This window comes from Mustela lutreola, chromosome X, assembly GCF_030435805.1.
Source record: "Mustela lutreola isolate mMusLut2 chromosome X, mMusLut2.pri, whole genome shotgun sequence".
NCBI lineage: Eukaryota > Metazoa > Chordata > Mammalia > Carnivora > Mustelidae > Mustela > Mustela lutreola.
The window spans coordinates 106035261-106058436 of record NC_081308.1 but is presented as its reverse complement, the minus strand read 5'-3'; the positions used below and the strand labels follow the sequence as shown (position 1 = coordinate 106058436).

Sequence of the window (23176 nt, the reverse complement as noted above, 5' to 3'; positions counted from 1 at the left end):
GTGACCACTTGAAACAGAATTCAGGTTTTAATTCTGTTCATCATCTTAAAACAAGGATTTACAATCAAATGGAAACCTATAATTGAGACCATCTTTATATACTGTAGCCTTAATAAAGTCAGTATAGTAGTGTTAACAGATTTTGAAAATCAGTCATGTTTTTGGACTTATTGATCCCAATGTTAAGAATAAAAGCAAATCAAAAGCAAAATCCATCAACATTATATGCCAATCAATTTAACAAATCATTTATTTTGTTTGGCAAACACGTATTGAGTACTCGGTTGTGTATAAGGCTCTAGGAAGTGTGTTAAAGTAGAAAAAACAAGCTTCCATGTCATACTGGAAACTGTTATGGACAAATATAAGTGACATGAAATTAATAGAAAATGCCTGTCACAAAAAACGGTTAATATAAAATAATAAATATAGGAATGCATCAGAAAGTAAGTTGAAAGTGAGTTGCAGAGTTCAGAGACAATTGAAGTGCTGATGGCTTTTGTGCTGTCTTTGAAACCTAGTAGGATTTTAAGAGGTTAAGAGAAATGTGAGTGACCATTCTGGTGAAGAGAACTGCTGGAAAGGATAGTGTTAGGGACCCAGTGGTAGCCACAGCATAGAGTGCATTGGGTTGCCCCATAGTAGGATATAATTCTACAAAGATTGTGAAGAGGTTGGAAGTACCTAAGCTAAGGAGTATGCATTTTATTCTGTAGGTACTGAGAGACTGCTTATTACTGTGGAAAAGAGTCTTGTGATCAGAACTATTATTAGAAAGGTAGGAAGAATGAATAGAATTAGGTACATTTCTAAAGTTAGAATATATAAGTTTCCAATTCCTTGCAATACAGAATTGAAGTTAGGCACAATTAAAAACTTCATTCTTGAGTACTGTGTGTGTGTATGTGCATGTGTGTGTGCGTATGCTTGTGTGTACTTATTTGTAATCACACCCCCCTTTTTTCTTTTATCAGGAGAATTAAGCAGTACTTCCCTTAGAGAAATCTTTGCGTATTGTAGGAATATATTATTTCTTTTGTCTTATCAGTTTCATAAGTAATATTAACTTAAGATATAAATAAACCTCACAATTAGAAAATCTTGAAGTGTTGTATAGGGCATTGACCCAGCAAGAGTACCATTTGGATAAGTGCTTTTATGACTGTTTCTCATTCTTTTGCTCTTTGTTGTTAATAAACATTTTGTCTATTTCAGTTGATCATCAACTTTTAAACATTGACATTTTAAAGAATCTACTTCTGCATTGCCATGGCAGTATTTCTCAGCCAACTGAATTGAAAATATTTGATGGTGTTAAAAAATAAGTGTTTCTTTAATTTTCAAACTGATGGTCTTTTTTTAATGTATTCCTTTGAATACAAAGGATTTCCTCATGTTAAACTATTTGGCTTTTGACTCACTATTTGTTTTCATTCCTAAGGTATATCTAGGATTATGTAGTTAATGTAATGAGTTATATTTCATATTCTGCTGCCTATTACTTGTAATGTCTTAAATTGAACATAAGTTTGTAGCACAGTTATAAATGCTATAAGGATAGGTATCTGATTACTTCCTTAATGTTTTCTTTTATACTAGATTTCCATATTTACAACTTGCGTAAGTTATTAAGGTTGTCTCTTAATTATTTAGGTAGCACATCTTTGATCTTTGGCTGTTTATTGTCTGTGGGCCTTTTGAAACAATAGGCAGATATCAGTTCATCATTTTTGAGTCTCTGAGTTTTTTTTTAATCATCCTCAGGTGACCACATGGTTTTCTGAGATCCTTAGAACCAGTGAGACAAATTTTGCAGCCCATTGTGATTATTTGGTAGAAATTGGAGTGCTTTCAGAAGTAGAGAATATGCAGCCTTTATATTTACGAAAAAATTTAGGATAATGTATGCATGGTATATGCTGAGGCAAAGAAGACTTATTAGTAAAGTCATGGTGAGGTTTTATTTTATACTTTGGCACACTGTCATCAGTTGCCTTGTAAGTGGATGGTAAAACTATTTAAAATTTTCCTGATTGTGTAGAGGTTTGTATCTTTTTTTTTTTTAACAGTAAGAGAGTTCAGTCATTATTTTTCACATATGGACTCCTGTAGTGGTGCTTATACAATAGGGCTATAAAAGCCTCCATTAAGTCTCAGTCTCATTTAAGACTGGAATGAACTGCTTGAGTTTAAATGAAAATTTTTGTAAGGCCAAGAATTGAAGTCTTTGCATAATTTGTGCCATGCTTTTATTTCACCTCTTGTAATCCAGACAGCTGACCAGTTTTGACTTTGGGTCTAACTACCAATTGTCTTTTCATTAAATAAAGAATCAAGCAGATGATGCCGATACTGGAAAACTAATAATCTTTAGTAATATTGCCTTAATTTAACAGCTCTACATTAATCATACTCCTCCACCACTGTCCAAGAGTAAGGAGAGAGAAATGGACAAGAAAGACTTGGACAAGTCGAGGGAAAGATCCAGAGAAAGAGAGAAAAAAGATGAAAAGGACAGGAAAGAACGGAAAAGGGTTTGTAATTTTTTAAAAACTAGTTTGGAAAAGTCATTATATTGTGTATGGTAGTGTGTCCTTGCCTTTTTTAAAGTACTGGTTTGTTGCATGGCAGGCTGATATTTGGTGTTTTAACTGGTATTTTCACCCTAAAATGTGTTTGAATTGAATCTTCTACAGTAGTAAGGATCTTCATTCAGCCTAACAGTCTCTCCCAGCTATGCTTGTCTTTCATGTCATTTTGCAATGTGAAAGGACTGACAATACTCTCCAATGCTAGTTAGCTGTGCCCTTGTATAAAAGTAATATTTTAAAACAAAAACATAAACTCTTGATCAATGTAGTTCACAATTCTTGGTTCTAGGATCATTCAAACAATGACCGGGAAGTGCCGCCGGACTTAGCCAAGAGGCGAAAAGAGGAAAATGGAACAAGTAGGTAGAATTATTAATGCTTTCAAAGCTGTTGTCAAACTGAACCGAAAGAGGCTTTCATGATTTTCTTTTATACTTTTAGTGGGGGTTTCAAAACACAAAAGTGAAAGTCCATGTGAGTCTCCTTATCCAAATGAGAAAGACAAGGAAAAAAATAAGTCAAAGTCTTCAGGCAAAGAAAAAGGTGGCGATTCTTTTAAATCTGAAAAGATGGATAAAATCTCCTCCGGTGGCAAAAAGGTAAATTAGGGAAACAGTGGAACAAAAGGCTTTTTCTTAAAAAATTGACTCTTGAGTATTTAGCAAATACTGAGTTAATTTGATAATCAAATAGTCGTTGCTTAATTATTTGAGGGTGGAAGAGGAGGCAGTGGGGGAGGGTTATCTGGGGGAAATTCCAGCCAATTGGGTCCAAAATTATAGGGAGTAGAATTAATCTCTGAAATTCCTTTTCTCTCCATTCCACCCCCACCTGCTTCTATTCATTGAGCTTTACCCTTTACCCTTTCTTTTTGTGTTTTCTTTTATTCCTCCTTGCCAGCAGTGTTTTGGTTTCTTTACATTCATAAGATTAAAATATGGTCACGTGTATTCTTTCTCCCTGATCATTACATTGTCATAAAGTCTTTATTAATTGTGATTTTAAAAATATTTTTATAACATTTTCTCCTAATAAACTTGTGTTTGTAACTCGTATTTGATTTTCAAACTAAGTATAATGTGCATTTTCTTAGATACTCATGGATGATATTCATAATACATTTCATGCATCTGCCATAAAGTAGGCAAGTCATTACTACTAAGGTATAAAGTGTTTCAAAAGCATTATTTTGTACATAGTCATAGTTCTTAAAAGCAGTTTTGGAAAATTATAAGGTAATCATTTTAAAATTTCTCTGTGCTTTGGGGCGCCTGAGTGGCTCAGTCGGTTAAGCTTCCGACTCTTGATCTCAGCTCAGGTCTTGATTTCAGGGTTGTGAATTCAAGCCCTGCTTTGGGCTCTATCCTGGGCATGGAGCCTACTTAAAAAAAAATTTCTATATGTTTTAAAAGTGATGCTGCTCCTTTTAAATAAGTGTTTTTAAATTGAGGTAAAATTAACATAAAAATAGCCATTGTAAAATGTACAATTCCGTGGCATTTAGTATATTTACAGTGTTGTGCAATCATTATGTCTATCAAGTTCCAAAACATTATCATCACCCCAGAGAGAAACCCCATACCCATTAAGCAGTCATTCCCCATTTCCCTCTCCTTTTAGCTCCTGTCAGCTACTAATTTGCTTTCTGTCTCTATGGGCTTACTGGTTTGGGATATTTTATGTAAATGGAATCGCATAATAACGTGGTCTTTTGTGTCTGACTTCTTTCATTTAGCATAATATTTTGAGATTCTTCCATGCTGTAGCATATATCAGTACTTCCATTTCTTTTTATGGCTGAATAATATTCCATTATATGCATATACCACATTTGTTCATCCATTTGTCAGTTGATGGGACTTTTTTGTTGTTTCCCTTTGGCTGTTGTGAATAGTGCTGCTATGAATGTTCGTGTGCTGCTCTGAAGTGTTTGTTTGAAGACCTGTTTTTAGTTCTCTTGTGCGTATACCCAGGAGTGGAATTTCTGGGTTATATGATAATGCCATGTTTAACTTTTTGAGGAACCAACAAATTTTTCCATGGTAGCTGGACTGCTTCTCCTTCACCAGCAATGTATGAGGGTGCCAGTTTCTCTAAATCATTGCCAACGCTTGTTATTTTCTGTTTTTTAAAAAATTTTTATTAAAATTTTTTTTTATTATAGCCATCCTAGTGGGTGTGAAGTGGTATCTCATTGTGGTTTTATTTTGCATTTCCTTAATGACTAATGATGTTGAGCATCTTTTCATGTGTTTGTTGGCCATTTGTATACCTTCTTGGGAGAAATCTGTTTAGATGCTGTGGCCATTTTTAAATTGGATTGTCTGTCTTTTTGTTGCTCTGTTGTAAGACTTCTTTATATAGTCTAGATATTAGACCCATATGAGATGTATGATTTGCAAATATTTTCCCCCATTCTGTACATTGTATTTTCACTTTCTTGCTAGTGTTCTTTGATGCATGAAAGTTTTTGTTTTTGACGAAGTCCAATTTTTTTCTTTTGTTGCTTGTGCTTTTGGTATCATTAAATACGTTTTTGAAGAAAAATGTATGGCTGGTGGGTTATACAAAGGGATTTGGAGCTGATTTTTATATTTGGTTTTCCCTTCCCAAACTAATTCCACCATTCCTTATAGGAGTCCAGGCATGATAAAGAAAAGATAGAAAAGAAAGAGAAACGGGACAGTTCAGGAGGAAAGGAAGAGAAGAAACAATATCCTTTTCATCTTATTGGAGTTTTTAATCAGTGTAATGGAAAGCTTTGATACTGGTCATGTTTAGAATTGTACCCTTGTAGTATGTGGTCTGAATAAAGTTTAAGGGCTTTATTAGCTTTTAAATAGTCTCTTCAATTAACCCTCTCAAATGTACGAAATGCGGAAGTGGGAAACTTGATACATTTTTTTTTTAAACTACTGTGGTGACTGTGAGGTGGTTTTATGCCGTCAAGGGATTTCGATTCTCTCTCTGGTTGTATTACTACTGAGAGGAAGAAAGGGAACAGGGAGTCCCTTGGGCCGGGGGCATGGGAATTAGAAGGGCAAGATGATGCAGCAGATGAGCAGAGCTGGTGGAAGTTGCGGCTACCAGGCTGGTCAGAGCCAATTAGGCCTGCAAACTGAAGGACTGCACTAAAAATTGAGACACCATTCCTTTTTTTTTTCAAAGTTGTTTTCCCTTAATTTGTCATCTACTCATAAGTCCTCGGACAAGCACAGATAATGAAGACTTTCAATCAAGGTGAGTGTTTTCTCACCTCCTTTCATTTAAAGATAGAAATATGAAACGAGGTCTGATAATGTTGAAGAAACTAGATCCATTTTGCAAGGTGCAACTTGAATTTTACACCTAACTCTTAATGACCAGGTCTTCAGGTACAGATGCAAAACAAGATTCACAGTTATTTTTAAGCTGCTTTCATCTTAAGCTTGCTGTTAGCCATGCAGGGTTTTTTTGTTTGTTTGTTTGTTTGTGTTTTTTAGCACCAAGATGTATTTAAGAACATCTGGCTTTCTCTTCACCACTCATTCCCAACTTCTCTGGATAATTAATCACCTTTTTTTTTTTTAAGTACCTATAGCCTTGTGGGTGGTGCTGATATCTGCACTTTACAGGTGAAGAGCTTGAGACTCTGAGGGGTTAAGTTGAAGAGGCTAGCAGAGGTATTAGCTGACAGAGCCAATATTCACAACAAAGGTTTTCTTGCCCTTTAGTGTTCTCTGTTCCTCTTTTTGCCTTTTCCTGCAGATGTGTTATCCAGAAATTTTTGTTCTAAGTTTTTATGCCTCATTTGCTACCACAGGCCATGTTTTGCAAGGCCAGAAAATATGGTCTGTGCTTTTCGTTCTGGAATTTAAAATATGCAACTTCATTTTCAAGGTAATTCTACCTTGTATGAGATTTAAAGTGTCTAACCATCTTAAATAAATTATATGTGTACAGTAGTTCACTTTTAGTGAAGAGAGTGTTCAGAACTTAAGATAGTTTTTTTTGAGCACTCAGATTGTCATCTGAATAGCTCTTGTTTGGTGATGCTTTACGATTATTGAGGTTTATAGGATGATTTACCCTCTACATTTAATTGAGATGGCTGTATTTGAAGTTGTCAACTCTTTTTTAGCCCATTTTCTTGCTTCCTTATTAGCCATCATTTCTTAATGATATAAAGTATACTTTATATTCACCTCTATATACTATATAAAGTATACTTGCTATCTCCACCCTCCCCCTAATATTATTTGGTGCTGCTTTTATGAAACCAGAGAGTTAACTAAAGCTATTTACAGTTGAATTAAGAGTCAGAAATGTGTGAGAGCCCGTTCTGTGTAAGGGTATGAGTGTTAGGGTATGGATTTTGTCCCATTTATTTTGACTGCAGAACAGGCCACCTGGGTAATGTCCTAACAAGTGGTGTGTGCCTTTTCATTTTTGTTATTCTCTGCTTGTTATCTAAGTAGTAGAATAGGCTAAATGAGAATTATGAGAGAACACTTAGAATTTAGTAGGTTTTCTTGAAAACCTTTAGAAAGATTGCCCATTCCTCAGTTCTAGCAAACTAGCTCTCTTCCCTAGCAAACTATAAACTCATCTCCTTTTTTTTATTCTTCACTTTACTTTCTTTTATTTTGGCATTTTGCTTTTTACTTCTTGCTTTCACGTGGTCTCCTTATTAAAGAAAGCAAAAAACTTACTACGTACATCTTTATTAGGAATGGGTCAATCATTGTGACTGACCACTTTCATTGTGATTTTATATATTCTCTCTTTACTTAGTACCTAAATATTATTTTTCAGTATGTGAAGGTTTTACTACAGATTTCTTTTGAGTTCTTATTCACATGGGCCATGGATTTGTATTTTACCTCTTTGGATAAACTTTCAGGACCAAAGACATGAAAAGACTGGTTTGGGTATTAAATGTTAGATTAGTGGTCTTGTAGCAAACCTTCTCAATTCAGATATCCTTTTCAGATATATTTGGCTTGATGTTCATACTGTTAAATTTTTTCCTGACAACCACGTCCTGTACTTTATCCTTGGGTAGACTCTTAATTTTTTTGAGGCTCTGGTTGATTTTTCCTTTTTCTGGCTGTTCTGGCTGCCTCCTTCTATTTGGGTACATTCTAGGATTGGTCAGGTCTTTCTCTTGTTCTTCTTGATCCTTTAGAAATCTCATCATTTCTGATTGGCACCATTTACCTTTAGGCTACTTCAAATCTGCTGCTCCCTTTTTAAGTTATTTTACATTCTACATAAAAGAGAGCTGCCGCATAATGTCACATTTCCATGATTCAGAGATGTTATTAATTGTAAGATCCACTGTTGCTTTCTAGAACTTATTTTTTTTGAGAAGAGTGGATAGGGAAATGACATTGATTTGTAAATATTGCCCTGATTTCAGGAAAATTAAAATGATCACATTAGAGATAAGAAAATATAATATATAAATGTGACCCAGATTAGATTGCTTCCAAAGTCTTCTGTTGTCTTTTCCTATCTCATGATTTTTAGTTGTAAAATCCTTTCTCCTTGTTCTCTAAATCTTCTGTTACTTATTATTGCTAACGTTTTTGTCCAGATTGATCTTTCCTCTCCTTGAGTTAGTCTCTTGAACACTACTAGTTGCTGTGCCTTTAACTTTTTCCCCTAGTTTGATCTCTAAAAACTCCTGCCAATTGAAATTTTTCTCTTCAAACCAGGTTCCTTTAGCATCTCAATTTTAATTTGATATGTGTGGTCCTATGTTGAGTGTCAGGTTTTAGCTAACTTTTGAGAGTCCTTTTGTGAACCAGATGCTGTACTGAGACTTGGCTCCCAGACTGAGAAGCTCAGTCTTCTTTTACTTTGATTCTTGATTTCAAAGAACATTAGCAGTTAAGCTCTATCCTACCCATATGTATTTGTGGTATACTACATTCATGTTCTAATCCTCTGCTCCAATGAGGCCTAATCTGTTTTACAGGTCCTTTTCTCACCTCCAGTATCATAGGTGTAACCTAATTCTTTTATCCTTTAAACCACATTCTGCCCAAGGACAAACTCTCAGCCCCTGGGCAGAATGTGGCCTGTTAAATGTACTTTCTTGGCCTCACATAATATTTAACTTTGTTTTAATCAATATGATAAAGTCCAAATTTCAGTTTCTCTTGAAGAATTGGAACATCTGGCAACTCTGTGTCCAATTTCTGCATGGTAACAATCAGCTGGGCACCCTAGGTGCTGCCCCCCTTACATAGAGAATGGGTCTTTTTTAATTTAATAGTTACCTCAGTCAGTCCCCACCCAGCTTACTTCATTTGTTTACATTATATACTAGCCTCTGTAAACAACTGATTTTGCAGTTCCTGTTCTGAACCTTTTTTCTTCAGTCCATACTTGACCTCTTACGTGCTCAAAGATTGCTTATCTTAAGAATGTGTCACCATGGTGAAGCGCAGTCCTAGGTCCTGGTAATACCCGTTGTGGAGTGGGGAGTGTTCAGTTAAGTTTCTTTCTTAGTTTCCCATTGCTTATATGTGGGCAGCTTGCCTACAGAATCTCAGTCACAGATTCCTATGTAATATATGAGTATGTTACATATCCCTCTCCTTAGATTGTGATCTTGTTGAAGGCAGAAACTTCATCCTTTCCTTTTAATCAAACAACCAGGTATTTTTCTTTATTGCCTGCTATGTTTCAGATACTCAGTTAACTCTACAGGGAGAGAGCTATGTGCAGAAGTATTATGTATATCTCTTTGGGATTGATGAGAAAGAGCACTGGACTTTTTTTTGCCTTCAAAGTTCACTGCTAGCATTTGGTAGTATCCTGTTTAAGAAGAGTTTGCTTTGTATGTTACAACATATTTTTGAGGGCGGGTTTATTTTGCTTTCATTTAGGTCTGTATGTAGTAATCATTAAATGCATTCAAAAGTTTTGTTAGGAGATTGAAATGATAGACACAAACTATTTTTCTCTTCATTTCCATCATTTATACTCTTCAGTGGGTGTGCATTCTTTGCACTGATATTCATAGGTTACCAAAAAGTTGGACAGAATAGGAGGAATTTTCTCTTTTCTTTCTCTCACATAGGGTGGACCAAATATTCACTAGGTGCTGTGCTGTTTTTATTAGGATTTAGGCATGAGCACCTAGAAGAGGGCTCCCATGCCACATTTATCCCTGAGTATGACTATCCCTTATTCCTATGCTTTTATCCTGAGAGGGACCCGTAGGTCTGCTAAGATTGAGTTCAACAGAATCCCAGTTTTAATTCTTTGTTATATTTATCTACATGGACCATCTCAGGAAGTATGTTTACTATGATAAGAACTCCTAGGTAGCAGTAGTATAAGGAGAGTAAATGGTGGAGTAAAGTGGAATTAAGATGGCTATCCCTATATCTACTATACCTATATCTTCTCCTATATCTACTTTCTTCTTCATAAATGTTCATTTGACTTTTTTAACTGTCAGCTTCATCCATATATGCCTTTCTGCTGTGTGTTTGTGTGTGTGTGTGTGTGTGTGTGTGTGTGTGTGTGTGTGTGTGTAATAGGATCACAAAATCCTGATAAATTCAGAAACTGGTAGAAATGAAGGGAACCAGATTCTCAGATGCCTCCTTTGAGGTGAAGACACTTAACCCAAAGCAATCTTATTAATTCTGTGGGCCTGTGTTTTCTAGTTTCTCTAAAAAAATTGTGTGTGTTGAAACATTTCTTAGGATCTTTTTGGTGAATTTGATCATAAAATTAGAATATGTGTTTGTTTATAAGGGCATACCTTGGATAAGAAGACTGAATTTATATTTGCTTTGCTTCTCTATTTTGGTCAGTGGTCTAGCTTTTCTTTTCTCCAGACCACTCTACTTTTCAGACTTGCTTCTTGCTGTCACAGCTCTGTATAAAGTAACATCATTTAAAACTAGCTGCCTCAGCTCTGAGAGCATGCTCTTCAAGGGCATTTCGTGCATAGTTTTCTGATGCCCAGAAGGAGGGTATGGTAGAACTAGGGAAATTGCAACTTTACTAATACAACAGGGCCAATTTCTAGGCGGGTAGGGGGGGGGGATTGGGGGAGGGAGGACGAAAACCTCAGGATGTCCTGCCCAGCCAGATAATACCTAGTAGAAGGTGATGTTTTTAAAGGTAATCTTGTCTCTCTGCAAGCACAGTATTACCAGTGCAGTTGATAGCACTGACAGAGGAGAGATGTCTAGGATGTAGGACAGCCAGCTCTGACCCAGCCTGAAGTAGAAGCCCTGTGAAACTCAGCAGTCCTAAGTATGAAAAAGATCTGTGTTATCTCTTGGATTTGGCACCTGTGCTTTCCTATTTACAATTGTTAGAGTGGCACATATTTAAAAAAATAATTAAGAAAACAATAACCTTAGGAGAATGTTTCAGGTAATGTGGTATAAACGCATTGTTAATGAGAAGAAAATAATTACTCTGCTGGAAGATAGAGTCCTGAAGGCTGAGTTTGGCACTGTTTCATCACTACATGACTTTTCTTCTTGATGGCAGTTCTTTCTGAAGTTCACTGAAGTTGGGGCGGTTTTCAAGTTTGTAATCCCAACACTTCAACATTGTATTGGTAAATACGCTCTGGACACTGCTGAGAGACTGACATCCAGTATCTTCTTTCCACTTGCTCTTGTGCCTGCTGATTTGTCATTCCAGGGTATGGACAGACCCCTAAGCTGAAGGTCTCCCAGAGGAGGATGCCAAAGCTCCATGCGTCACTCTCAGAACGATATCTCCCATAATTAAGAGCTTCTGGTGCTGTCCATTTAATGGGAATCTGCTTTAAGTCAGAAGATGAATATACACCACCATCCTCTTGACGAGACATTCCAAAGTCACTGATTTTCAGAACATTATTTTCACCTCCAGGCAGTTTCTTGCAGCAAGGTCCTTGTGTATACAATTTTTACCCGAGATTCGCCATCCAGAAGCAGCATCTAATGAAAATTTCACTAACTGTTTTAGTTCATCCTTCTTTCTCAGAAAGGAGAGGAAATCGCCTCCTGGAACCAGTTCTTAATGATATAGATAGGCTGTATTTGTGTGCGAACTATAAGTTTGACAATATCGGGATGGTTATATTGCTTGAGGATTTTGGCTTCTTGTAAAAATTTTAATTTCAGTTCCTGGGAAAGATCATCTTTACATGTTTTAATGGCAACAGCAGTTTTATCCCTTAATGTGCCCTTAAGTATGTCAGCAAAAGTTCCCTTGCCCAGTAATTCTACTGTGATATCATCATGATTGAGACCCCCATTTCTTATTCTAGTTATGGCAATACTGAAATCATGATACTCTATTGCAACACTTTCCTTTTTCTTTTGCTTTTGCAATTTAAAAACTTGAGATAAAATTTACATAACAAATTTTGCAATTTTAAAGTGGTTTTTAATATATTCACTATGTTAATAGCCATCACCACTAATTCCAGAACATTTCCATCAACCCCAAAAGAGACCCCATACGTATTAGCAGCCGCTCCCAGTTATTCCTTCCCCTCCCCTGGAAACAACTAATGTACTTTCTGTTTCTGTGGATTTACCTGTTTTGGACATTTCATAAAAATGGAATCATGCAATATGTGGCCTTTTGTATCTGGCTTCTTTCACTTAGCATCATGTTTTCAAGGTTCATCCATGTTATAGCATGTATCAGAACTTCATTTCTTTTTATAACCGAGTAATGCTCCATTGTATGAATGTGTACCACATTTTGTTTATCCATTCATCAGTGATGGACAGGAAAAATGATTTTTAAGTATGAAAATTGTAAGCTCAACATTAGTGTATCCACAGTTAATAATTGGTAATGTCAAGGTTATACATGGTGTGAACAGAATGCTGTATAGAAATGATGTGTAAATTATTTGCCAGCATTTCATGCAAGTGTGATTACTTCCCAAGGCCCTTCTAGCTCTGGTTTTATGAAATATGTGTATGTAGTATTTTCGTCAATAAAGTTTAATGCTTTAAGCATTAGTTTAAAATTTTGAATGAGAACAATGTTAGGCAGATACGAAGTTATTTGCCACATGTTGTAATGATCATGTTTTGAATTTATTTCAGTATGCAGTATTTGAAAATGTCAGTACATAAAGGAAAGGAAATGAGTATAATTAAGTCAATATATTTTTAAAGCAATTTTTATAATTTAGCAGACATTGCATCTTAATATAAGTCACTATTAAAATTGTGTCCTTGTGAAAAATGTGATGTCATTTTTCTTTTTTTTTGTTGATCATGTAAAATTGGTTCCTTTTCATTGCTCTGTGTTCTGTTTACGTTTGACAAGCTATTGCTTGCCCCTGTGGAATATTTTCTTGTTTCTCTTTCATTTTATCCTCCCCTCCCCTCCCCAACTTCTCCCTCTCTCACAGACAAAATATTCAGTGGTTTTTTTTTTTTTTTAACTCCTCCTAGCATGCCTATCTTTAATGGTTTCTGAGAGGGGGAAGTGATGAGAAATACACAAATATTTCATTCTTATCTAGGGACTTAATTCAAGCCTTTGTTATTGATAGAACTCATTGATTTTTCTTTGTTTCTTAAATCTTCCTTCTTTCCTTCCTTCTTGTTTTCCTTCTTTCCTCCCCTCCATTCCTTCCCTCCCTGGTTTCTCCTTCCCTCTCTCCCTCTCTCTGCCCCTTCTTTCCATAACAACACCCCCCCCTTTCTTTTCCCTGTGTCCTTCCTTCTCTCTTCTTCCTTTCTTATCTATCAATATAATCACTTTGTTTCTTTCAGGTGAGATTGGAATGAAATTGTTCAGCTGTGACCAGAAATTAATTTTCCTGAGTAGATTGCCGAGAATTATGAATCAAGAGGGCCCATTTGCATCTTCTTAAGTTATTCAGTTATCTGCTTTATTGCTCCATGCCGAAAACTTAAAATTGTTGAGTTGTGCATTACTGTATTTAACTTGTTGCTTAGTTTCTACATGTTTATTTTCAGTAAATGGCTGAAAGTGTTAACTGTTCCATATTTTTAGCACAATGTGCTGCATACAGTTCCCAACAAGCAAATAAGGTTACATGTGTACAGAATTTCACTTTAGGTTAATAACTAAATATTGCCTGGGTTTAGTTGTTTTGTTTTTTTTTTTCAATATGAAATGCTTCCTTTTTATTGTTTGAAACTGAAAATAAACAATTATTGAACCATTTTGAATTTACCTCATTTTAAAACTCAGTTTTAATTATTTGGCCTGTTTTTAATATTAGTCACTAAAAACGAAGTGGGAGCAGTGTCTTATGCAATGCTTAGGAATCATTTTATATAGTACATGTACAACATTAAAACCTGTTTAAAAAAAGAAAAAGGTACCAGCATTCACTTGTCCCTTGCCATTTTTTCTTGTAATTATGTTAGACAAATCTGGGGGGGGGGGGAGGGAACCAAAAGTTAATTGTGTTTTAATTCTACAGCTACAGAAGCTTTGTATTGCTGAACTTTCGTCTGGAAAAGTTTCACAGTGACATTTTTAAAAGAAAATTTTTTTATCTACTGAATTCTACCAGTGTAACCTTTTTTCTAAATAAACAATAGTTTTCTCAAATGATTGTATATCATTGTGTATATTGTTGCTTATTCACAATAACTTAGTGAAGATAGTTTAGTAAGGCTCCTAGCCTTTTTCATTTCTTAGTCTGATCTACAGTGTTTTCAAATGATATCTCATCCAATAATATGAAAAAATCTTACTTGTTAACCTCTGCACCTGGGGTAAACAGTGGGTTGTAATCATGCCTAAAATTATCCATTTACTCTTTAATTCTTTGGAACTGATGATATCTATGCAAATTAAATTTTTTTTTTTTTTTAGAGAATGACAAGGCTATAATTTTTTTAAAGGATTGAGAAATGCTGAGCATATTTGAGAATTGGCATAGGGATATAAATCTTGATGCCCCTTTTCAGGTAATTGTAATTTGCAAAAATTGATGAACACAGTAATTATGGGAGAATGATCCATTCAGTGACTATTGAGCACCCGTAATGTGCCTGGCATAAAAAGAAATTACGCATTGTTAAAATGATTTTGACATTGAGAAAATAGCTATGGTTCACCTCAGAATCATTTATCTGAAATATAGCAGGGAGGAGCTCTCCAGTTATGTTGCATTCACATTTTAAAGAATACATGATTATGAGTTTGAACCAGAAAGATCACTACTTGCTTAGGATCAGGATCTATTCTCCTTGTCCCTCAAATTAATTGAACACAGGTGAACTTTGGTTGTATCCTTGCTAGAAATGCATTGAGGATGGAAAATACTAACTTTGTATTTAACTGTGCAAAAATAATTTATGTTGGAAGTAGGAAATCTGTATTTGTGTAGTGATAACTATTTTTAAGCATCTACTCTGCTCTAGGTACAATGGGGTATTAAGACCTAATTCCTGTACCTGGGGTGCTTCCAGTCTAGCTTGAGATAAGGGCCGAATGAGTGCTATTGGGGGTCAGCAAACTATTTCTGTAAAGGACTGGATAGTAAATATTTGAGACTTTATGGGCTGTTTGTACCCTGTTGGAACTGGGCTCTGCCATTATAGCATGAAAGCAGCCATAGGTGATCCATAAATGAATAAGTATGAATGAGTTCTAGTAGAATTACATTGACAAAAAACAGCTGTAGAGCCTCCTAGAGAATATTTATTTTAAAAATATTTGAAAAAAAATTTGAGTGTCTCTTATGCACTAGAGGTACATCCTTGAGCAATACAAAGTCCCTGCTACCCTTGTAACTTCCATTCTAGTCAATGAAGGCAAACAAATAATGTTGGATGGAGGGAGGTCCTCCTAGGAAATCTAAATCTGGGTGGGGCAGAGTTTATTGTTCTCTATATAGAGGGATCATGTAGAATGAAGAGGTGCAAAGCAGAATATTTTGAGGCAGTTACCATACTATGAATATTTTATTACTAAATAATACGAGCAGGTGCCATCCCTAATCACTCCACCCCCCAAGTTTTGAGCCTTTTACATGAAAATCATGTAATACAGGATTTCTCTCTCAGGAACTAGGATCTGAGCTGTAGTGACTGGTGTCTTAAGCTTGCCATCTTTTAGAAAGGAGTTCTTACCTTTAGGATCATAAATGGAGGATATCTATAGGACCACCACCACCCCCCACTGAAATTTTTGTGGAATGTGTGTTTTTCTAGCTTTCAGTTCTCAAAAAACTTTTAAGTTGGCAAGTTTTTTTTCTGGGTCTTGATCCAAAGAACTGTATATAAACACATACAAATAACCCTGGACCTGTCTCTCTTGAGCTGGTGAGAAGTTGGAAGACAGTCGTCTGTCCATCTGTGTTGTCTTAAATGGTAGGGGCAAAAGTTAGAGTATCTTGCTTTGTCATTATACAAGTGATTTGTAGTTTATTGTTGGAAAATCACTGGTCCATGCTACATGGCTATTTTCTATTTCCTGGAAGCACCTTAGTCTGGAAGCAGCTTAGACAAATGGAAATTTCTAGCAGCCTTATTTTTTTTTCCAGCAATTGTGTAATTGTTTTATTTCTACCCTGCCATGTTCCAAAAAGGATTTATGAAAAAACATACTGTACAGTATTTAAGAAGTAAATGAGAACATTTGATTGGGTGAAATTAATACCTAAAATGAATTTAACACCCTAAAATGTTGTGTACACCTGGGCGATATATCAGTTCTGAGAAACCTGATAGGCCACACAGAGAAGGTGTGATTTCTTAGTTAGGAATTACAGTGTCCATGAAATAAAAAGCTAGTCATGGGGAAGAACATTTTCTGGTAATGTAGCCCAAAAGAAACTTTCCTTTGCATTCATGTAAGAAAAAAACCCTGCCTTTCTAGTAAACAAAACGAAAAGGGTTGTATCTTGTCGCCCTAAATATTAGATGATGGCCAACACCTCAACTCATACTGGTGAGTGTATTTCTACAAGGACACCAAAATATGTGGTCCAGGCACCCAGGTCTCTGATGATTTGGTTCGTCCAGGAAAACGTTTTTGATTATTCAGGGCAGGTTTTCTAAACTAGGATTTATGATGGCCTTACTTTTCACAAGCATGTTTGTAAAGATCAGGAAATTCATATGACCGTAGTTTGATTTCCATGATACAAGTAAGATCTCATTAGTTTAAAAGCTGTGCCTGGCCTTTGGTATTTTGTTTTTATGGATACTGATCTCTAAGGCTGCCTTTTAGGTAGAATGGAGCTTATAATATTAGAGCCACTTAATGTTCTGTCTTATCACTTATCAGAAGCATGGTTTAAATTTTTTTTTTTTAATTGAAGTAACATTTCTGGAGACATTGTCAGGGCCAAAGATTTTACTGGGCCTAGAGCTGAGAAGAAAAAGAGGAGCTGCTTAAGAGATGCTAATTCATGCTAGTTGCATACAGATTGTTGTATTTATAAATGCAAATTAATATTTGCATTGGAAATGTGACTGAAGGAAGTGTGACAACCTGAGAAGATCTGTATTAGTGTAAGAATAATTGCTTTTTATTTCTGATTCTTAGGTACTGTTTTAAGTTCTAATGACCACATCAATCAGGCTAACAAAGCTTAATTCCTTTGATGTGTTGTTAAATGGAGGTGTTTAGTGGAAGAAGAAAGGAAGATTTTGAACACAGGGCACATAAATGGCATCATTGCAAGTCAGAAGTAGCCTTTATTTAAGGGATAGGAGCTAGAAAATGACCTGGTACTTAATCTCCAGCTTAAAACCTCTGATTTTTGTCATATGACAGCTAGATGTCCTTGGATTTGAATATCAAACTGAAAAGAGCTACTATCACCCATGTTCCCACATTTTAACTGGAATGATATTATTGTACTATATTCAAGTCCTTCATGATCCTGATTTCATGCAGTCTGTTAGGATACTTATCTCCTAGGGTTACACAGATCATCATTATCAAAGTACATTTATGAAGTGTAATTAGATATGCCACTGCTAGTTACTGTTATGCAGAAACCTTTTGCACTTTCCAGGATGATTGATCCATCCAGGACACCAATAATAGAGAAAAGATCATGCTTACAAGATACAAGCAGGAAATGAAATGTAAAATGAGTAAGGTATTCATATCACATGCAACTGGGGTCCTGTTACATTTTAAGATGATGGTGAGTACTCAGGGTAAGAATGACCTCAGACTAGGTGTGATTTAGGAAGACTTGCTCTCAATTGGTTGATTTGGGAAGACTTCAGGAAGGATTGGATGGTCAGGAAGCCATTCTATCAGGTGAGAGAATGTTGAACTTGGAATTCAGACCCATTTTTGGTATAGTGCAGAATCCTTGAAGCCAACCCATTCTGCTAGCACAGGATTGGATCATACCTGAAAGGCAAATACTTCCTCTTTGATACTATCCCATGCTGCCTCAAGACTTTTGCCTTTTTTTGGTCTTTATTCATGACTGAGTCTGACATCACCAATCTTTTATTGCTTTAATCAATCAGTGTTAATCACATTTTTCGTATCTTTACAGGTAATTGAAAAGTTACTACCTTTGTGTCAAGATGATTTCTCTTATCTGTTTCCTCTGAGTGGGGATGAGCTCCACTTAAACTTCCTCACGTGGTCTTCACAGTGCCCTTTTGTTAATGAATTAAATCTAACAATACATTAAGGCACATAAAGAAGACCTAGTAGTGACAGGTACTCAGTAACTGTTAGCAATTTTTATTGCTAATATTATTAGTGATATATAGTGATAATATTTATTGCTAATATTACTAGTGATAATAGTAATAATATTTATACAAGTAGTTCACAAATGGAATCATCAGGATTAGAATTAATTGGGAAACTTGAGGTTCCACATTTCCAAATATACTGAATTAGATTATTTTGGGGTGGAGGCCTGGAATATTTTTTAACATAGTTCCTCAGGTGATTGTAATGTAAGGACAATATTTGGGAATTACAGAGTTTAACCAGCCTGCAATCCTGACATCTCTGTTCTTACCTCTTTTTTTTTTTTTTAAAGATTTTATTTATTTATCTGACAGACAGAGATCACAAGTAGGCAGCGAGAGAGGAAGGGAAGCAGGCTCCCGGCTGAGCAGAGAACCCGACGCTAACCCAGGAGAACCCTGGGATCATAACCTGAGCCTAAGGCATAGGTTTTAACCCACTGAGCCACTCAGGTGCCCCATCTCTGTTCTCGCCTCAAGTAGAAACAGAACCCATTCAGAGGGTTCTTATTTCTGAGGGTAGTAAGTATTAGGCTCCAGGGAAAACTCATCTTTGGCAAGAAGTATTTTAAAGGTAAGAGCAACAGCCTCTTTCCTGGGATCAGAGTTCATCAACTCTGCTAGCCCATGCTGCTCTTGCTCACTCTGACCCCCTGCCTTCTCTAGCCTACCTTCAGTGACCTTCCTGGATCTAACCTCTTGTTAACCTAGACATATGTTGTCAACAAGAATCAACTACTAAGGTAAGATGTTTGGAGTTCAGAGCTGCTTTTGATAACTAATTGTACTTTCAAGAACCTTTAACTTTTCATCTGCAGTGATTGACTTTTCTATGGTTGTGTTCAGGGCTGGGTTTTGTTCTCCATTCCTTACTTTTCCTTGCATTATATCCTGATGTTTGTGGGAGGGGGTTGCATAAGTTTTTAATAATTCAGTTCTATAAATTTCTCCCTAACCACTGCTCTGGCTGCATCCCACAATTTTAATATGTGGTATTTTCGTTTCCATTCAGCTCAAAATGTTTTCCAACTTATGATTTATTCTTTGACCCATGTGTTATTTAGAAGTGTTTTAATTTCCAAATATTTGCAAAATTTCCCAGATACCCTTCTGTTATTGATACCTAGTTTGGTTCTATGGATCAAAGAACATACTTTGGATTATTTAAATTCTCTTGCATTTACTGAGGCTTATTTTATGGCACAATAGCTGGTCTACCATGCTGAATATTCAGTGTACACTTGAAAATAATGTGTATTCCATTTTTGTTGGATGTAGTCTATAAATGCCAATTAGGTTAAGTTGGTTAGTGGTGTTCCAAATCTTCTGTGTCCTTGCTGATTTTCTGTCTGCTTGGTCTGCCAGTTATTGAGAGAGGTGTATTGTAATTTATAATTATAATTGTGGATTTATCTTATTTCATGTTTTGGTTTTGTCAGTTTTTGTTTCATGTATTTTGAAACCTTGTGATTAGGTGCATGCATATTTGGGATTATATACTGTTGGTGAATTGACCCCTTTATCAAAATGAAATATTCTTCTTTATTTCTGATAATATTCCTTATTTTAAAATTCATGTCAAAATTAATGTTTGCCTAGCTTTCTTTTTTTTTTTAAGATTTTATTTGTTTATTTGAGAGAGAGAAAGAGCACAAGCAGGGGAGCAGTAGAGAGAGAGGGAGAAGCAGGCTCCCCACCAAGCAGGGAGCCTGATGCAGGACTCGATCCCAGGACTCCAGGATCATGACCTGAGCTGAAGACAGACACTTAAACATCTGAGCCACTCAGGCACCCTCTAGCTTTCTTCTGATTCAATTTTCAGGGTATATTTTTTCCATTCTTTTTTTTTAAATATTGAAAGTAGATTTCTTGCTTATTAATCCAAGTTGACAGTCTCTGCCTTTAAAAAAATAATTAAGGTTAGTTTATTTATTATGAGAGAGAGAGAAAGCATGCATGTGTGAAGGGGGAAGGGAAGGAGGGAGAGCTAGAGAATCTCAAGCAGACTCCCTGCCAAGCAGGGAGCCTGATGTGAGGCCCTATCCCATGACCCCAAGATTATGACCTGAGCAGAAATTAAGAGTCAAACACCCAACTGACTGCACCTCCCAGGCACATCTATCTGTGTGTGTCTTTCTGTCTATCTATCAATCTGTGATCTTCCTGCCAGCATGGGGCTCAAACTCATGACCTGAGATCAAAAGTTGTATGCTCTACCAACTGAGTCAGCCAGGTGCCCCAACAATCTCTGCCTTTTAATTGGGGTATATAGACAATGCATTTAATGTCATTATTGATATGATCATATTTAAATCTGACATCTTGCTATATATTTTCTATTTGTCCCATCATATCTTCCTTTTTTCCCTGCCTTCTTTTAGGTGGATGGTCCTTCAGTTTCCTCATTGGTAAAATGAGGCTAATAATAACAGCCATTTCATAAGGTACTCCTAGGGATTAAATGAGATAATATTTTAAAAGATTTATTTGTTTGAGGGAGAGTGTGTGCACAAGCAGGGCGAGGAGCAGAGGGAGAGGGACAAGTAGACTCTACACTGGGTGCAGAGCCTGAAGGGAGGCTCGATCCCAGGACACTGAGATCATTTTTTTAAAAAAGATTTTATTTATCTATGACAGAGAAGGCATAAGTGGGGTGGGTGGGGGGAGGTGGCAGGCAAAGGGAGAATCAGGCTTCCCGCTGAGCAGGGAGCCCGATGTGGGACTTGATCCCAGGGCCCTGGGATCATGACCTGAGCCAAAGGCAGACACTTAACAACTGAGCCACCCACGCATCCCAGGACCCTGAGATCATGACCCGAGGCAACATTAGAAGCTCGACCAAGTGAGCCACTCAGGTGCCCCAAGTGAGACAGTTTATTACATTGATGCTTGGCACATATTTATGTAGAGCTCAGTAATTTTTTTAAATCAAAGGACAGAGAACTCCTTAGGATGTGAACTCTGCAAAGGTTTTCGGTTCTGGAGCTATTATGTACATACACAGGTGAGTTAGGTAGTCGTCTACAGGAGTAGTTTGGGCACTGAAAGGCCCTGATTCCAAAATATCTCTTCGCTACTGGCCAGCTGTGGTGTGTGGAATTTTCACAATTAAGGATTTTATAGGAACTTTTGGAGATGTGCATATCCATTAAGAAAGTCATTATGGGAGCGGTCAATTTTCTCACGAGCACTGAAGCACAAATTATTTCGGATGACCCCATCATGCTCCCGTATTCCCTAGGAAAACATTGATAATTTTTTTTTAGGTAAAAGTCAGAGAAAGGGACGCAACCTGATGCTGGGGGAGTACCACGGTGGGCAGCTTGGATGGCTCCTTGAAGGTGAAAGGAGAGATGGGAGTATTGCCCAAAGGGACCTGGCCCAGTTGGTGGTTTTATCTTGTACCGGTTTGTGAAGTTAAGCTTCTGGTTTTCGTATTTGCTGCTTTCCTCCAGTTTCATTGTAAGAGAAATATGTCACAATTGATATTTAATTGTTAGATCTTTGCAGTAGTTGACTTGGTCATACTTTATATTTTATTCACTTCCAAAAGATGAGGTGGCTGGTTTGGAAGTCTAATTGGTAGTGGATTGGGAACAGTTATGCTTTCCCATCTTTTGCTTCTTCATTGAGGATTTGTTTGGTTTCTGTGGATTCTTCAATACTCATCTAGACAATAAGCTTCAGAAGTGCAGGACTTTTGTTTAATGCCAGCACCTACCACATGGCATGGGGTACTCAATAAATACTTGACCCAGGGGTGCCTGGCTGGCTCAGTCAGTAGACTGGTTCTGAGGTAGCTCCATGGTTGGGGTAGATTAATAATCTGTAGGCTTTTGCAAGCTGGTCTAAGACACCTCACCACCCTTTTTATAGGAAAATATGTTCTGATTTCCCAACAGTTGGCATGCAAATAAATTTTGGAACACAACTCATTGAAAAATTAGAGATGATTGGTAGGCTAATTCATCCATGCTTTTTTCACCAGGAACCCCAAGTAAAGAGATTTTCAGATTGTCTGTATATAACTATGAGTGCCACTGCTTTTCTTTAACTCTGGACAAATAGCAGAGAAGAGAACGTTTTTCTTTTCAAGGTTAATATAATTATTACTAAAATTTTATTTATTTCTTGCAATTTTTTAAGAGAAAAGAGTGGAGGGAAAGGGGGAGAGAGAGAATCTTAAGCAGGCTCCATGTCCAGCACATGAACCCAACATGGGACTCAATCTCGCAACCCCGAGATCATGACTTGAACTGAAATCAAGAGTCGGACACTTAACCAACTGAGCCACTGAGACCCCCAATGTTGATATAATTATTTTTGATGGAATATGAATTGGCTAAAAAAAATTATTTCTGGGGGGGTCTGGGTGGCTTAGTCGGTTAAACGTCTGCTTTTGGCTCGCCTCATGATCCTAGGTCTTGGGATCGAGCCCTGCATTGGGCTCCCTGCTCAGTGGGGAGCTTGCTTCTTCCTCTCTTTCTGCTCTTTTCCCTGCTTGTGTTCTCTCTCTCTCTCTCTGAAAAATAAAATCTTTTTATAAAAAAAGAAAATTCTTGGGGCGCCTGGATGGCTCAGTGGGTTAAGCCTCTACCTTCAGGTCATGATCTCAGGGTCCTGGGATCGATCCCCACATCGGGCTCTCTGCTCAGTGGGGGGCCTGCTTCTCTCCCCCCCCCCCCGCCTGCTTGTGATCTTTCTCTGTCAAATAAATAAATAAAACCTTTAAAAAATTAAAAAAAGAAAAAAAATTATTTCTGGTTACTTTATTTTGGTGGTAGTATCATTATTTTGGGAAAGATACTAGTTTAGAGCAACTTAAAAAATAATTGGAGTTCAAATTTTTTCAAATACATTTTTTTCTCTTTATAATCAAAATAACACTCA

General features: G+C 36.6%; 1 protein-coding gene and 1 pseudogene across 17 annotated transcripts in view; one reads left to right on the top strand and one right to left on the bottom strand.

Moving 5' to 3' along the window:
* The window catches only part of THOC2 (THO complex subunit 2), a 113269-nt gene extending 99108 nt beyond the window's left edge, over positions 1-14161 (top strand). For 8 of the 17 annotated variants that reach the window (XM_059158564.1, XM_059158563.1, XM_059158558.1 and 5 more), the window contains exons 34-39: positions 2397-2534; positions 2881-2950; positions 3033-3190; positions 5228-5304; positions 5786-5831; positions 11256-14161. In XM_059158564.1, the coding sequence (XP_059014547.1) occupies positions 2397-2534; positions 2881-2950; positions 3033-3190; positions 5228-5304; positions 5786-5813 (471 nt within the window). In that variant the 3' untranslated portion in view covers positions 5814-5831; positions 11256-14161. The other 9 variants (XM_059158557.1, XM_059158555.1, XM_059158553.1 and 6 more) reach the window with 9 other exon arrangements.
* On the bottom strand, positions 11073-21510 carry LOC131821051 (tyrosine-protein kinase Fer-like; annotated as a pseudogene).
* Positions 21511-23176: the final 1666 nt, after the last annotated feature.